This window comes from Lepidochelys olivacea, assembly GCF_965140295.1.
Source record: "Lepidochelys olivacea isolate rLepOli2 genome assembly, chromosome: 9".
Lineage (NCBI taxonomy): Eukaryota > Metazoa > Chordata > Testudines > Cheloniidae > Lepidochelys > Lepidochelys olivacea.
The window spans coordinates 34,605,906-34,621,634 of record NC_140419.1 but is presented as its reverse complement, the minus strand read 5'-3'; the positions used below and the strand labels follow the sequence as shown (position 1 = coordinate 34,621,634).

The 15,729-nt window shown below is 40.0% G+C and overlaps 1 protein-coding gene across 7 annotated transcripts in view; it reads left to right on the top strand.

The window, feature by feature from the left end:
- AGFG1 (ArfGAP with FG repeats 1) overlaps positions 1-15,729 on the top strand; it is a 68,150-nt gene that overhangs the window by 40,709 nt on the left and 11,712 nt on the right. For 4 of the 7 annotated variants that reach the window (XM_084639770.1, XM_084639767.1, XM_084639766.1 and 1 more), the window contains exons 4-8: positions 171-333; positions 2,604-2,760; positions 11,563-11,682; positions 12,352-12,423; positions 13,551-13,760. In XM_084639770.1, coding sequence (XP_084495896.1) covers positions 171-333; positions 2,604-2,760; positions 11,563-11,682; positions 12,352-12,423; positions 13,551-13,760 — 722 coding nt within the window. The remainder of the gene's footprint in view (positions 1-170; positions 334-2,603; positions 2,761-11,562; positions 11,683-12,351; positions 12,424-13,550; positions 13,761-15,729) is intronic. The other 3 variants (XM_084639769.1, XM_084639768.1, XM_084639771.1) reach the window with 2 other exon arrangements.

The window sequence follows — 15,729 nt, the reverse complement described above, 5'->3', positions numbered from 1 at the left end:
TGGTGACTGGACCATCAGACCAGTAGTACTATTTGACATTGGTCCAGATCTTAAAATAGCAAATCTGAGACCTCAGAGCAATAACTTTTGATCCCTGCGCTACCATTATAATGGATGTTGGAACAAAACTTGTGTTAAATATTAAATAATTTTACTCTTATTCAACTTAGGTATGTTCCTCCAGAACAAGCTAAGGTGGTGGCATCGGTCCATGCATCTATATCAGGGTCCTCTGCTAGTAGTACAAGCAGCACACCTGAGGTGAAACCGCTTAAATCTCTCTTGGGAGAATCTGCACCAGCACTGCACTTAAATAAAGGCACACCTAGCCAAGTGAGTGAGTAATGGCTAAGAGTTCAGTGGTATGGGATTATGTTACAGTATTTAAAAGGATAATGGACATTTTGTGAATTGAACAAGATTTTACAAAATATTGAAAATTGTGGCATTGGTGGGTTACTCTTATTACAATAAAACTGTCCTGTCCTTAATACCTTTCATGCTCTGTTGCTTTTATGGAATGTGAATAGGGGACTGACAGTAAAATCCAGAAACTGAGTTCTGCGTTGGCTTGACTTTGAATGCTTCAAACTAAAAATGATAGCCTCTGCCCTGTGTAATAATGACTAATAGACAGACTGGTATTTTTGGTGCTATTTAATAAAACTAAAACTCTTTTTTTTGTTTTGTAACAGGCTTTTGGCTAAACATCTTGTGTATCCACAACATAGAATAAAAGCTGTTTTATCCGGCACTGCATCAATCAGAAAGCTCTATAAACAGCATTTCTGATCTTCATTGAAATTCGGGTTTACAGTCCAGTTGATGCGGGGCCAGCAAGGGGTTGGGGTGTGGGGTGTGGGCTCTGGGAGGGAGTTTGGGTGCAGGAAGGGGCTTGAGGTGCAGGAGGGGGCTCAGGGTGCTGGATCCGGGGGCTGCTCACCTCAGGTGGCTCCCTGCAAATGGTGACCTGTCCCGGCTGCTCCTAGGTGGAGGTGTGGCTCTGTGCACTGCCTCTGCCCGCAGGCACTGCCCCTGCAGCTTCCATTGGCCACGTTCCCAGCCAATGAGAGCTGTGGAGCCAGCGCTCGGGGCAGGGCAGGGGGCAGCGTGCAGAGCCGCCTGCTGGACGTCTGCCTAGGAGCAGCCAGGACAGGTCGTCGGTTGCGGGGAGCTGCCCGAGGTGAGTGGTCCACGGATCCGGCACTCGCACCTGCTCCCCAACCCGCTGCCCCGAGTCCCCTCCGACACCCAAACTCCCTCCTGTCATTAACTGGCATTTTTCACTTACTGGCACATCCTATTCCCCCAACATGCCGGATAAAACAGCTTTTATTGTTGGTGGGTTGGGTCATCCTCCTCCCTTGCATCCTTGTTGGAATTTTAAAAACACACCATTGCCTCCTATGAAGCCCTGTGTTACAACTGCCATCTTTTTATTAAAGAGAGGCATGGACAGGACTTTTTTCTTAACCTGTCAGGGTTACTGCTTTTAGAAGTAAAACCATGTTTTTTCAACAACTTGAGATTTGCTTTATCTTTTCACCCCAGCCCCCTCTCCCCCCCAAATTTGGGCCATTGTGACAAAATTAAGTTAACTATAAACTAGATTTTATATAAATGGTGTTCCCTGTGGTATGAGGAAGTATTTTGGTCAGTCCAGTATACTATAACTTCAACCTCCCTTCCTTAGAAGCAGTTCAGGGGTCAGTGAAGCTAACTTAATTAACATATTTTTCTCTATATATGGTCATGAATACTGTGCTGTATATTATGCAAGTGTGTCTTGTTGCAGTCTTGTAAAATGACTTTCGGCTCTCTGTCTAGCTCATCCATAACGGTACATGATAGGTTGGAGGGAAAAAATGCATATTTGAAAAATAATGTATGATGTAAGTAGTCTGTATAATGCAAACGCACAAGAGGGTAAAGCTAAGGTTAAATGTTTGTTTAGAATTTCCTGACTCTTGAGTTTTTTAGCATGCAGCTGTAATTTTCTGTTGAGGAATTCTGCAAGAAATTTAACTTTTTTTTTTTTTCCTGGAAGAAAAAGAATGGGGATTCAGTGAGAAGAAGGAGCTTCAGTCTACATGGCTCTGAAGCTCTGCTGGGCTTCAAAAATAATTGCAAATACCACATGCAGGCTCCATAATATGGAGCCATTTGTTTAGATACCTCTAATTTTCCTGTCTTACATGCATCTTAGTCTCTGGAAGTCTGCTGTGTAACTCCTAAGGTGCACTTCAGTAGGGCTACCTGAAGACTCACACTAAGCCCATGGGGGTTGGGAGGGAATATGCTCTTGCACACCATAGGGAGGGGAGGAGGAGGAAAGATTCTTCTGTGTACCAGATTTTAAACTAGAAGCTCTAGATTAAATTACCAAATTTTAACGGGTTCATTGCTTGTTTGTTTCACATAATTGTGGTCTGAATTCTAAAGTTAAGAAACTTGATATGGCTTGCTAACCATGCTCCGTGGCAAAAAACTGTTCAAAACTAGTACCAGAAGTGCTTATTCGGTCTGTAGCCTCTAGCTGTTTGTAAAGCGTGGTTAAATATTGGCTTTCCTGTTTGTTTAGCTAATTAAAATGTTGTTTGTAGTCCCCTGTTATCGTTAGGTCTCAAGGACAACAGCAGCAGGAAAAGAAACAATTTGACCTCCTCAGTGACCTTGGCTCAGATATCTTTGCTGCTCCTGCTCCTCAGTCAACTGCTACAGCAAATTTTGCTAACTTTGCACATTTCAACAGTCATACAGGTAAGAGTTCTGTGTAGACACTTCCTCCTAATTAAATGTATAGAAACCTGAGGAGTTTTCAGTCTTTATGGCTCATAAATAGGAATGATCTTCTGAATTAGTAAAAGGAGAATTAATATTTCTGTGCCTTGAACATTGTTATATCAGTTGTTAAGATTTAGCTTATGGCAAGCTGGAAATCAAGTTTAATAAAGCAAGTATTATTCTAAAGTTTTAAAACTTACACTGTGCATTTCCTTTGCAATAAACAGTATGGGAAACAGAAGAAAATAGCTATAAAATATAGTGTAGTAGTACCGTTTGACATGGATCACATAAATATTGATCTGTACCTGACACAAATTACGTTTGGTCACTTTTTGTCACTCCGCTTTAATTATTTTTTCCCTTGAGTTGCTTGTTTATAAAGCAAATATTTGGCTAGAAGTCAGGAAGCATCAGTGTTGGTGGCAAGAGAGGAGAAGGTGAGTAAAGTAGTGGGAGTGGGCAGAGGCTATGCAAGATGTCATTTCTTCTCTCTGAAAAAGTTGGCAAGATACTTTATGGAAGGGAGTGAAAAATAGCGAACAGACAGCTGGTGTGGGTGTCAATGAGGGGGAAGAAGCAATGCTGCCTCACTGAGTATGACAGAACTGAAGGAAGAGAGAACAAACTTGTAGTGGAGGAAGCCCATGTGGCTGGGACTCACTAGTGTGGGGGCAGCAGCAAAAGGAAACAGTTTTTGAGCAAAAACCAGTTTAGGTGTGGTGGGACAGACTTTTAAATATTTAGAACGGCTGTCTGTTAAACATTCCTGAATGTTACAGAGGGGGAAAAATAAAGAAACCTCAGTCCATATAACTTTATCCTAAAGAATAATGACCACTAAGTTGATTCTGAAGAACACCAATAGTTATACGTCAGCAGCCTATAGATATTGAGTAGTGTGTTGCCACTAACTTTCTGTGTGACCATGAGCAAGTACCTACCCTTTGTCCTTGTCTACTTAGATTATGAACTCTTCAGGCTAGGTACTGTTTACTAAAATGTTTAGTACCTAAGGCAGTGGAGCCCCTATCTTGGTTGGTATCTCTGGGTTCTACTAATATTGCTAATACTGAGGAGAAATGCTGCTCATGAAAAATCTTGTGTTCATCTGAAGTGTTGTCGTCATAGTTGGTGTGAAATTACAAAGTTGAAAAATCATGGGTGCACACTTTTGGTGAGTTGAATAAGGTATTCGTCACCAGTTTAAATAAAAACATTTATAAATATTTTTTTAAAAACTTTTTTTCAGGCATTTTATTTTAAAGATAATGTGAATGACCAATTTAAAATCAGTAGAATTAAACATGAAGAGTTCTAGCATATTTTATAAAGCATGCGTAAAACAAAGGCTTTCATGTAAATCAGTTTCTTGGAATGTATTTACATTGGAATGATGTTTGTTGACCGATTTCAAATTTTAATCTGCAGATTTACATGCTGATTGGTCAGTATTACATAAAACAAAGTTTCACTCCAAAGGCGTCTGGATGCTTAAGAAGTCTTTCCTGTAAAGATCCAGCCTAATCAAACCACATTTGTATCCGATTACAATGTACTTGAATTCTTTTTTTTTTTTTTTTTTTTAATAGACCTCAAGAACTGTAAGCCTCTTTTTAGGCAAACTGTTTTTTCATTTTATGCTTGATCAATCTAATACAGCATAAACCATGGTCCATTACCTCTGTTCAGGACTATCTTACTACTTTTATGTAGGATTGAACAGATACAAAGGAAGATATATCTTTCAATAGGAAAGACTAAAATTTTTAATGTAGTCAGCTAGTTTTTAGATTGAAATTATTGCTTTAAGTTGTGAATGGGATGAATACCTGAGTACATATCACTGGTGTCCTTTTCTGCAGTAAGGTGCTCTCACTTTCTTGACATAGTGAATTGAGGAAAACAATCCCACAGTATTTAGAACCTCGGACTTTGTTAGGACTGGTACTTTTTACCTCTTATAAACACATTAAATTACGAACATCTGGTGGCAAATTTTAGATCACTAAGCCAGTTTCTGTACGATGCAAAGTGCCTGTTCACCAGGCTGGCAAGCACCATACCTTATAAGGACATTTCATATGCAGTAAACTGTTTTCAGTGATCCAGCTCATAAGTCACGTGGCTGGAGCCCTTCTGTTCTATGCCGATCAACATTCTAGTGCCTTTTTCTCCCCTCATGAACTTGGCTTCTACACTTTGGTTGCGGTAACACCCTGTGAAGCTGGTTCTGAAGTTACAGATTTGTCTTTGTGGTTCAAAGGAAGGAGTTGTTGAACTCACGTACGCATACAATAGCAAACTCTTAAAAGGTCTATAGAATATAATTGGGAATCATTGCACACCAAATTAAGATGTACGTGAACATCTTATAGTAAAAGGTACATGGGCAGGTGATTGGCTACAAAGATTGTTGCAGTAGAAGGAAGAGGGCTTTGATGTATATAGGTCAGCAGTTCTTGCTTTGGCGGCGTACTGATGCTGGTCCATGATGCCTATTTTGTTGATGTGGTAGTGGTTCTGCCTCCTTTACAGCTTCTCCTACAGGAGATTGAATATTTTTTTCATTTGGAATGTATAGTCTGGCCCCTTATAGAAACCACTGCTGAGGGGCAGCAAGATTAACAGCTTCTGTTATAAACTGTTGCAGCCACAAGGGAATGGATGAATTTAGTAGCCAGCAGGAAAAAAAACTGTTGTAGTAAGGTACTTCTGCATTGGTTGGGTAGACTGTGGAGACAGTGAGAGCACTCTGTGAGAGGGCTGAGTGCCTGTTGCTGTACTGTTGTAATGCCTGGTAACTGCACAAGAATGTAGCTTCTGATATGCTCCATCTTGTGGAGGTCCTAATGTGCCAAGTAGTACATGGGAACTTGGGCAGAGGGATTATGGAAAAGAGTGGGGCAAAGGAAACTAGTTTAACATATTGTAGATGTGAATTGGGGAAGGAAAACAATTTGAGTACAAATTTACTTAACTGAAAATGTGAAAGTTCACAAGAGTAGTACAGTTTTTTCTTCAAGTGATTGCACTTATCCATTCCACTCCTGGTGTCTGTGCACCCAGGGCCTGGCAGTCGGAAACTTTTTTCCCTGAGCTTAGATTAAGTAGTTAGTGTATTTACTATAGTTAGTTTTTTAATCTGAAAATTTACATGCTGATTGGCATGTTTTTTAACGGTGTTAAAAAGTTATATTTTTTAAAATTATGGTTGTTTGTTCCCTGTTTCAGGGTTCTGATGCTGCTACTGAGGCATGCCCTGGTCTCCAGGGTTCAAGCCGTGTACTTCTTGCTCAGGGCCTGCCGGTGAGCGACCCACACAATAGTTGTCTGAAGTGCCTGGGCAAAGCACACATTAAAGACCTATTCAGGACTTGCCATTTGAGGGTCCTTCTCTGTTCTCAGACAAGACAGATAGCAAGCTTCATGGACTTAAGTACTCAAGCTACCTTAAGCTCCTTAGATTTGTATTCACCTGCCCCAGTCAGAAAGTACTATCAACCTTAGCAGATGCACCATTTTTCTGTTCCAGCTCTTCGATAGTATCTGTCAAAGTAGTCATGGGATTATAGGTACAGGCTTCCTCCTCCTGCTGCTTTGGCTCCAGTTCCAGGTATCTCGAAGGGGATGGAAAGTGCCAGTCATTTCTCCAGACCCAAATTCCTTCTCCCTTTGCCAACCATCTGTCCCTCTTCCTCAGTTCTTGGTCCTGAATTGCTTTGGACCAGTGTGTCTAGAGCACTGTGGAGGTGGGATATACTCAACCATTTGTTTCTACCCCTTCCTGCCATCCTTCCTTCTCATGCCTCTTCAGGGACCACTCTCAAGAGGAGCTCCCCTTCCAGGAGGATACAGTCTCTCTTGGTTGGGGGCAATATAAAAGATTCCACATCCTCTGAAAGGGAAGGGGTTTTAGTTCCATGGTTTTCCAATCCCAAAGGTGAAGGGGCCAGGTTTAAGGCCAATTGTAGACCTGCATCAACTCAATACATTCTTAAAGAAGATAGCTTCAATTATCCCTTCCCTGGATCCTAGGGACTGGTATGCTGCCCTCGACTTACAGGATGCGTACTTCCTTGTGGCAGTCACTTCCTGTGAGCTTGATTATCTCAGATTTCTGGTAAATCAAAATTATTATTGTCATGCTGTCTGGAGTGGTTCATGTCCATGAGTGCCAGCCTCAGGTCAAACTATCAAAAAGCAGGGCAGATGCCCCAAAGTGGTGGTTCTGTAATTAGATTTCAACTACCCAGTAACACATGTGAACTCCTGGATCACTGTACTAGTCTTACCATGGAGTCGCAGACTGTCCCCTCGGGCATTCCAGTCTATCTTGCCACCCAGACAAGCTGCACTTAGTGAAAAATAATTACCTACACCAAAAATCACAAAATACTCAGGTTGCTACCAGTCCCAATAGACCGGTCACTTACCCCAGATCAGTTTGTACCGGAGATCTCAACAAAGAGCACGCTGGTAGCTAATCCTATAGTAAACTTCCACCCATGAAGAAATCAACTAAGTTTTTGTCCTACAGTAGCCCAGTTAGACTCGATAGTCCTTTTTCTGCCTAGGTTCACAAGTTTAGAACAGGCATTTTTACAATTTATAAAGCAAAACTTTCCTGAGAGCATGGGATTCAGACATTACAAGTAAGATTAATGTATGCAGCAACGTACTAACATTTTGTAGAGTCTAAACACAGTCTTACAAGTCTAGCACCTATCTTGAGTAGTACTAACACACGTGAGCTGGTCTGGTTTCCAGCTATGAATTTTTCAGTGTAGGAGTCAGCTGTGCAGATTTGGTAAGAGTTAGCACCTCGGTTATCAGTGTCACAATTATTGGTTCACTGTACTACCATTTGGCCTATTAGCCGCTCTCAGGATCTTTACAGAAGTTATGTCAGTAGTAGCTGCATTCATTAGAAGATCGGGAGTTGAGAGTAGGGGTAAATCTGGATGACAGGCTTGTCAAGGGTCTGTGTCAGCTGTAGGTACAGTGCAGTTTATGCCTGATCCAGTCAGTGTTCAATGCTGTGAGACTGCTAGTCAATGCAGAGAAGTCTCCTGTCTCCCTGGTCCAGAGAGTAGCATTTATAGGGGTTGTGCTGGACTTTGTTCCAGGCAATTCAATCAATTATTATAGGTAGAAAACACCCAGTCACAACAGCACGAAACTGTTTGAGACTCCTGGGGCATATGGCCTCCTGCCTGTATGTAGTTCAATATGCTGGACTCAACTCCAGAATTCCTCAGAGTGGGTTGGCATCTATCTATTCGCTGCGCCTCCATTAGCTAGAGTTGGTGATGAGAATGACTTATGTTTTTGGCTCCTTTGATTGATGGACAGGTTCAGCCAATGTATGTGTAGGTGTTCCATTTGCCTGCCTGCAGCTGATGCTCATGCTAGTGATGGATGTGTCTGCCTGGGATGGGGAATCCATTTGGGTTCTCTGCAGACTCAGGATTTCTGGTCCTTGGAACACTTAGCTTTCAGCCCTGCCATTGATGTGTAAAACTATCGGACTGTAGTGCCAGATGTTTCTTGCACATCAAGAAAAAGTCTGTTAGTCCTTACATACAACACAGCAGTAATGTTCTGTCTCAAGCAGGGAGGAGCCAACTTTTTCCACTCTATCAAGAGGCAGCTTTCCATTGCTAGCTTGATAGATCTAAAGCTTCTTATCTTTGGGGGTCCAAAATGATCCAACAGACCACCTGATCAGATTGCTTATGAGTCACTGAGTAGTCTTGGTCCAGATACATCCTCCATTGGTGGGGTTTCCCCAAGTAGACCTGTTTGTGACAAGGAAAAGTGTCAGCAGTTCAGCTCCCTGCTAGATTGCAGCCCAGGTTCCCTGACAGTCGCTGTTTTTGCTGCCGTGGTCAGGCAGCCCATTTTACACTTTTCCCCCAATCCCACTCATTCAGAGGGTATTACTAAAGATAAGATGTGACCAAGCCAGAGTCGTACTCGTGGCTCCAGCTTGAGCCCGTGAACACTGGTTCTTCACTCTCTTGGCAGTGTCAGTGAAACCTCCAATCTCACTTCCACTAAACTGAGACCTAATCTCTCAAGGTCATGGGCGCCTACTCCAACTGCATGGATGCTCTGGTGCTAATATTAGAGAGTGATCTTGCTTGAAAGAGGTTCAGGAGGTCCTTCTAAATAGTAGAAAGTTTTCTACAAGAGCTACTTATCTCTCTTAAATGAAGGCATTTTTCCATTTGTTCTTGCCAGTGGTGGGGTATTGCTGTCCTGTTCTTTGGTTCAACATATTCTGGACTAATTATTGTACCGAAAACACCAAGGTTTGGCTGTTAGTTCAATCAAAGTACATCTGGCAGCTATTTCAGCATTCCACCCTAAAGAAGATAATCACTATTTTCTCTAATGACATATCTACAAGGTTTTTGAAGGGCCTAACAAGTTGTGTCCTCAGGTACAAGATGGTAATTCTCCATGGGACCTAAACTTGGTGTTTGTCCAGTCTTATGGGTCTGGCATTTGAACCTTTGGCTACTTGCTCTCTGCTGCCTCTGCCAGTGAAGATGATATATTCAGTGGCCATCACTTCTGCCAAAAGGGTAGGAGAAGTATGTGCCTTAATGTCGGGGCCTTCCTATATAATATTCTTTACGGACATGGTTAATTTGCATTCTCACCCCAGGTTCATTCCAAATGTGGTGTGTTTTTCCATATCAACCAGTCCATTTGTTTGCCTGCATTCTTCCCGAAGCCACATTCGAACAGGGAGGGAGGAGCGTTTTACATACCTTGGACATCAGAAGAGCTCTGGTATTCTATTTGTGCAGGACCAGGCACTTCCATAAGTCCTACTAACTATTTATAGTGGTGTCAGACAGAATAAAGGGACAATCCGTCTCTGTGCAAAGAAACTTTTCTTGGATCAACTCTTATATGTGCACGTGCTATGTCCTGGATAATGTCACCCCACCGATCAGTCACAGCTCGTTTGACAAGATCAGTGTGCTTTGATGGTGTTTCTGCCACAGGTTCTGGTTGTAGATGTTTGTAGAGTGGCAACTTCCTCCTCAGTACACACATTTGCCTCCCATTATGCTGTTGCTCAAAACTCCAGAGATATGGCTAAAGTTGGATGAGGAATTCTCCAATCTCTATTTAAATAGATTCCAATTCCATACTTTAGGCATCAGTATTTCTATTATAGCTTATTGTTTCCTGGGATTTATAACTTAGTTGTAAAAACTTGCTTCAGGCACATTGAAAGCACCGACCTGGTAATACCACAGAACCTCCAAAGAGCCCATTCCCAATTCTGTTATGCCAATGGAAAATCACATCATATTGAGGGGTTTTAGATCAACTTAAAAAAAAAAAGTAAGTCACTTTAAATTAGAGATTCATGTGTAGGGATTCCCCTCTAGTCATTATTGCTTGCATAGTGTAGCACGTAAATAGCGGCTAGAATTTTCAAAGTAGCCAATGAGTTGAACACTGAATTTATACTGACTTTCATTGGGAGTTGAGCCCCTGACTCCCTCAACCAACAGCTTACCTCAGTTACCTGCAATGTCAAGACACAAAGGGAAGGGTTGAGGGCACAATGGGTGTCAATTCTAAATTCCCTTCCTTTGCAGGTTCACTTTTCACACCTAATGTTGATGGACATGCAATTTTTGTTAATTGTCCAGTATTCTTAATATCTGGATCTAGGGGCAAAAAAACCCCTAAAAAGGTCAAATCAATATAAATGCTGTTTTGCAAAAGAAGGCATCTTTAGTATTTCACTGCTTGGTTTGGCTTCGTGTTCCATTATGTGATTTTTTTTTTAATTGCATTTTAATTACATAGTGCTTTGAATGCTTTGACAGGTTGAATGACTTCTGAATAGTATGTATCCAAAACAAACTCAGTAGTGACAAATTAAATTCCCTCTAACAATGTTGTACTTCATATATAAATGCTTGACATTTTGAAATGGTGTAAAAATACATCCTAGAAGTAGAACATATTTCACGTTTCCAAACCAGACTCGTGGGAGTCAAGTAGCCTACCAGACGGATTGGCATTTCACTGGAAAACAGTGTTTGGAAAGATACAATCTTGTTTGTTTGACTCTTTAACAGTTACAAATGTGGTGTTCTGTTTTCAGGGCTTTCTGTGTTAGTACTGTTGGTTTAAGATGAATCTGACACTGTGTATGTCTACGCTGCAATCGAAAGCATAATTGCCGTTTTTGAGTAGGCATGCCCATGCTAGCTGTAATCTAGCTTTTCTAAAAATAGCAGTGCAGCAGCATGGTATTGGCTTCATCTCAAAGCTTACAAGTAGTCCTAGCCCATGCTGAAGTCTGTGCTGCTGCAGCTTCATTGCTAGCCATGCTAGTTAGATTAAAGCTAGCCTAGGTATGTCACCGTTCGCTGCAATTACGCTTTTGATTGCAGTGCGGATTTACCTTTTCTTGAGGTCATGCAGTTACTGTGGGTAATGGCATATCACTCACGCTTTAACAGAAATGAACTATGGAAAAATGAGTGGGAAATTTATTGATACAAACCTATGAAGGCAAATATGAAAGGCTTAAAATACATTTTGAAGATTAATTTAATCCATAGGATGTGTATTTATACTTTAGATAAGAATGTGATGCTTCATTTATAAAGAGAAAAATCATGCTTGAGGTAGGACATCACACTCAGACCAACATAACCATAACTTACTTCAGTTAATACATGTGTTTTTGTTTTCCATGTCCATTAACATGTTCTGTTCCTTTACAATTTACAGCACAGAACTCTGCAAATGCAGGTTTTGCAAACTTTGATGCATTTGGACAGTCTAGTGGTTCGAGTAATTTTGGAGGTTTCCCCACAGCAAGTCAGTCTCCTTTTCAGCCCCAAAATACAGGTAGACTACTAGCACTTCTGATTAATTTTTACAAAATAATCCAGACGTACAAGTGAGAAAGTACTTCAGTTTACTTCCTGCATCTGCCTGCTTTAACACAATCATAATCTGAAGCTCTGGGGAAACCTGAAATGAATGCCTTTTTCTGTTTGGTTATTTGGTATGGGTTTTTTTGTTTTACTTTTTTCTGGCACTTCTGGGAAGTCTCCTAATTTATGATGATGTCGCTTATAATTAGCCCTACACATGAAATATTTGTGAGCTTACTGAATGTAACTATATTGGTACTTCTGAATGTCAGGCCACATTTATCTAAAGGAGATTACATCTGTGATTTCCATCTTCCAAGAGAAGATTTCAGTAAAGATAGATAATGCAGACCAGAGTAATACAAGTATTGAATATATTTACCACACAGATGCATGTTAGCCACTCAGTTATCAGAAGATTTCATGTGTAAGGTCTATTGCTAATTCTTATTTTGCTTTTCTTGTTAATTTGATCATACTTTTAAACTTTTGCTTGGGCTGACAGTTGCTGTTTGTCTAATCTTTGGCTGACTACTTTTCCTTTTTTCCTTTTGAATGTGGTGTCATTTAAACTTCCTTTTTAATTTTTTTCTCCCTTTTGTTAACTTTAATCCCCTTCACACAATTTCTGGCTATCCAGCGTTCAGAACGCTTTCATCTAGCTGCAGTTTTGGCGAATTTACTTCAGCTTTCCCTCTCCAGGCTGTACACAGTAAGTTCCATTGAGTAGGAAACTTAGTTTTTTGTTTTATATGCCATTGTGTTTTTTTTAGTTCCGCCCTTACATATATTTTCACCAGTCATTGCTAATGTCTGTGCTTGCTTTTAAAATTATCAAATTGCTAATGGTTTATTAATAGTTAATGTGGACTGAGTACTCAACCAAGTGTACGTACGTGTACACGCACATACACCTTTTTCTATTAAACTAAAATGTAAATCTGACTTGCGCATATGAACAGAATCCTCTGTCCACAGAGAAGATCTGGAAACTCATAAATTAATACCTTTTTAGAGACTTAAACATAAAATTTGTTGCACACATTAAAAAGCTGGAGCTTTCAAACTGATTCCTATATTTCAGATCAGCAGAGTGTTAGTATAAATCCTAATAGAGTGATTTATTTACTTGAGTATATTTAATGTGTATCCTAGGAAACTAATTTTTTTTCTTTGAAAGGAGGGCTCTCAAATCCCTTCTGTTCTTTTCCTTTATCTCCCCTCCAAAAGGCTGTGTTGTCTGTCTGTCTCTGTCTGGGTGCAGCCATGACATCTGGGAGTAAAGGACTGAGTTAGTCTCTCTGAACCTTGGCCTGGTATCCCATTGTGCTACCTCTGGACTTTCAGGCTAACCTTTTTTGCCTGCAGTGGTTACTGATGTCTGAAATAGTCAAGCATATTGTACCATTGAGGAAAATAAAGCAACTCCTACTTATTTTGCTGAATTCTTGCAGCAGCAAAAGCTGTATTTTGGATTTATAAAATTAAAGCTAATTTAACTCAAATTTTTTCTAGCTAAATATGTGTGATGTTTGAGTTGACTTAATGATGTTGCACTGAAACATAATTTTGCGAGAGCTAATTACGGTGTGTGAAAGCTATTGAATTTTTAGTGTTTTCTTCAGATTTAGAAGTTTATAGATATAAATGTGCTCATTCTGATTCAAGATTAATTTTAAGTGTGTTAGAGGGGCTTTAGTTAGCCTGTGGGATAAAAAACAAAAGTGATGTTACTGCCTGGTGTAACCACGAAGAGGTGGGATGATATTGCCACCAAGAGCATTTGGAGAGACTTTCCTATACCTTTAAAGTATCCATGTTTAACTTATTTTGTTACAGGTGGAAGTGCTGGATCAATGAATGCTAACTTTGCTCACTTTGATAACTTCCCCAAATCCTCCAGTGCTGATTTTGGAGCCTTCAATGCTTCTCAGAGCAACACAACGGCAACTGCTGCCAGTAAAGTTGCAGTGAATAAACCGAATCTCCAGTCAGCAGACAAATATGCAGCTCTTGCTAATTTAGATAATATCTTCAGCACAGGGCAAGGTATTAAAGTTTTTTTTCTTTGACCTGTTACCCTTCATTTTTATTCCTTATGAGGATGGCTGTGCCTGTCAAAATGGTAACAAACCATGTTAAGCATGCTTTAAATTGTCTCTTCAAAAAATTCTAATTAACTTCACACTTGCACATTTTAAACTCCTATATTGCCGTGCTGCTTCTTGTAACAAAGCAAATTCTTTAATCTATGCAGTCATGTGCAAAATAGTACTTATCAAAAAGATCATGCTTCTTTTATAAGCCGATCACTCAAAAAAAATTTTCATGAGTGATAAGTATTGTAGTAGTACATTATTCAGGTTTCTGTGTATTGCTGGAGTGGGCGACTTTATTCATTCAATCACACCAGTTGCGGGTCTAAGATATTTTTTACCTTTAAAATTAAAAGCCACCATGATAGCTTCTTTAGATGTTCATATAACGTAAAGCTTGACTAGACTTTCTCTCTTAAAGGAGATTACAACTGCTAGTGTTTAACGGGTTGGTTTTGTATGCACACTAAGGTAACCATATATTGAACAAGGATGGTAACATGAATTTCATTGGAGTTTAAGTTGGATTCAGTCCAGCATACTACAATGGTAAATAAGTCATGTATATCAGCTCCTAAGCAAAACTGATACAGTATATGGCTTTGTTAATATTCTTTCCCTTAAAGTTGTGTGGTTTTGAGGAGGGCAGTGGTTGACTGACTCTTAGGATGAGCCATTATTCTAATTGTGGAGTAGACACTGTCTGCTCCATAACTAAGTAGTTTGTAGCTATTCTGACAAACATTGCTGTTATATGTGTGTTCAACACAAATAAACAACAGGACTATGAGGTGCACTATCAAGAGTCGCTCAGTGTTTGTATCTCCATTGACCTGGCAATGTTTATGGAGGGATAAGGTACACAAGTGTTCAAAAATACCCTACTTTTAATCACAAGTTGTCCAATTTTTTGATTGCTTCCGCATGCTTTAGTGCATATTTGCTAGATAGACTATGTTAGCTCAGTGAAACTTACTTAAGGGTATCATGAGGTGGCATAACTACTCTTGTTCTTACATTTTACCTACAAAAAATCCTTAAATTACTCTCCTTTGTCAACTTTTTTGTTCATATTCTTCCGTATTCCAAAAAGTAGGTGTTATTGCTCAGTGCACCTCTACACTGTTGTACACTTCCAGTTTTTTTGAACACTTTAGACTTCTTGGTTACAAAATACCATACACTGGTGCTTGTAAAATAATCTATGGAATTTTTCCTCTCAGTGGCAGTCTGCTGAGAACAGGTATCCTTGGAAACGAGACAATTCTATACTGTTACCTATCATTTTGTTCTCCTGAATGTGATACACTGGATCTGTATCATTTATTTAGCATCTTTTCAGGATTTGGAGTGCAGTTACCCTCTTAGGGCATAAATGAAAATAAGCCACCAGTTGGAAGATATGACATGGCTTTTGTGACACATACTGCATGGTTCATGAATTCAGTCTTTAGTGGGAAATGCCATACAGGAGGCTAGGGAATACTCCACAGCATATGGTTAGGAGTCACAAGAACCTGGAAGTGTGAGTTTCCGCAGGATTATACTTTGAGATAATAGTGAAGTAAGAGTCCATCATTCTGTAACTTAATTGTTAGATTTCTTATGCCTCGTTGCTTTCTAAATGTACAAAAATTTCAAAGCTGTACTCTAAGGATGAGTCATGCACAACATACTAAGGTTTAAAACAAATCCATCTTTCTAACTGGAGCAAGAGAGAGCAGTGTACTTCACTTAATAATGCGATCAGGGGAAACTAGGAAGCCACTTTTGGAGTGATAGACCCATTGAAGTATGGTACTGTGTGCTTATAAAGATAGAGATTGGGAGCCATAGTGTATTAGAGCGGCACTAAGTTTTATTGTTTAATTTTAGTCTTAAAGGATGGGAGAACAGTTAATTAACATTTTCTGTTAGTATGG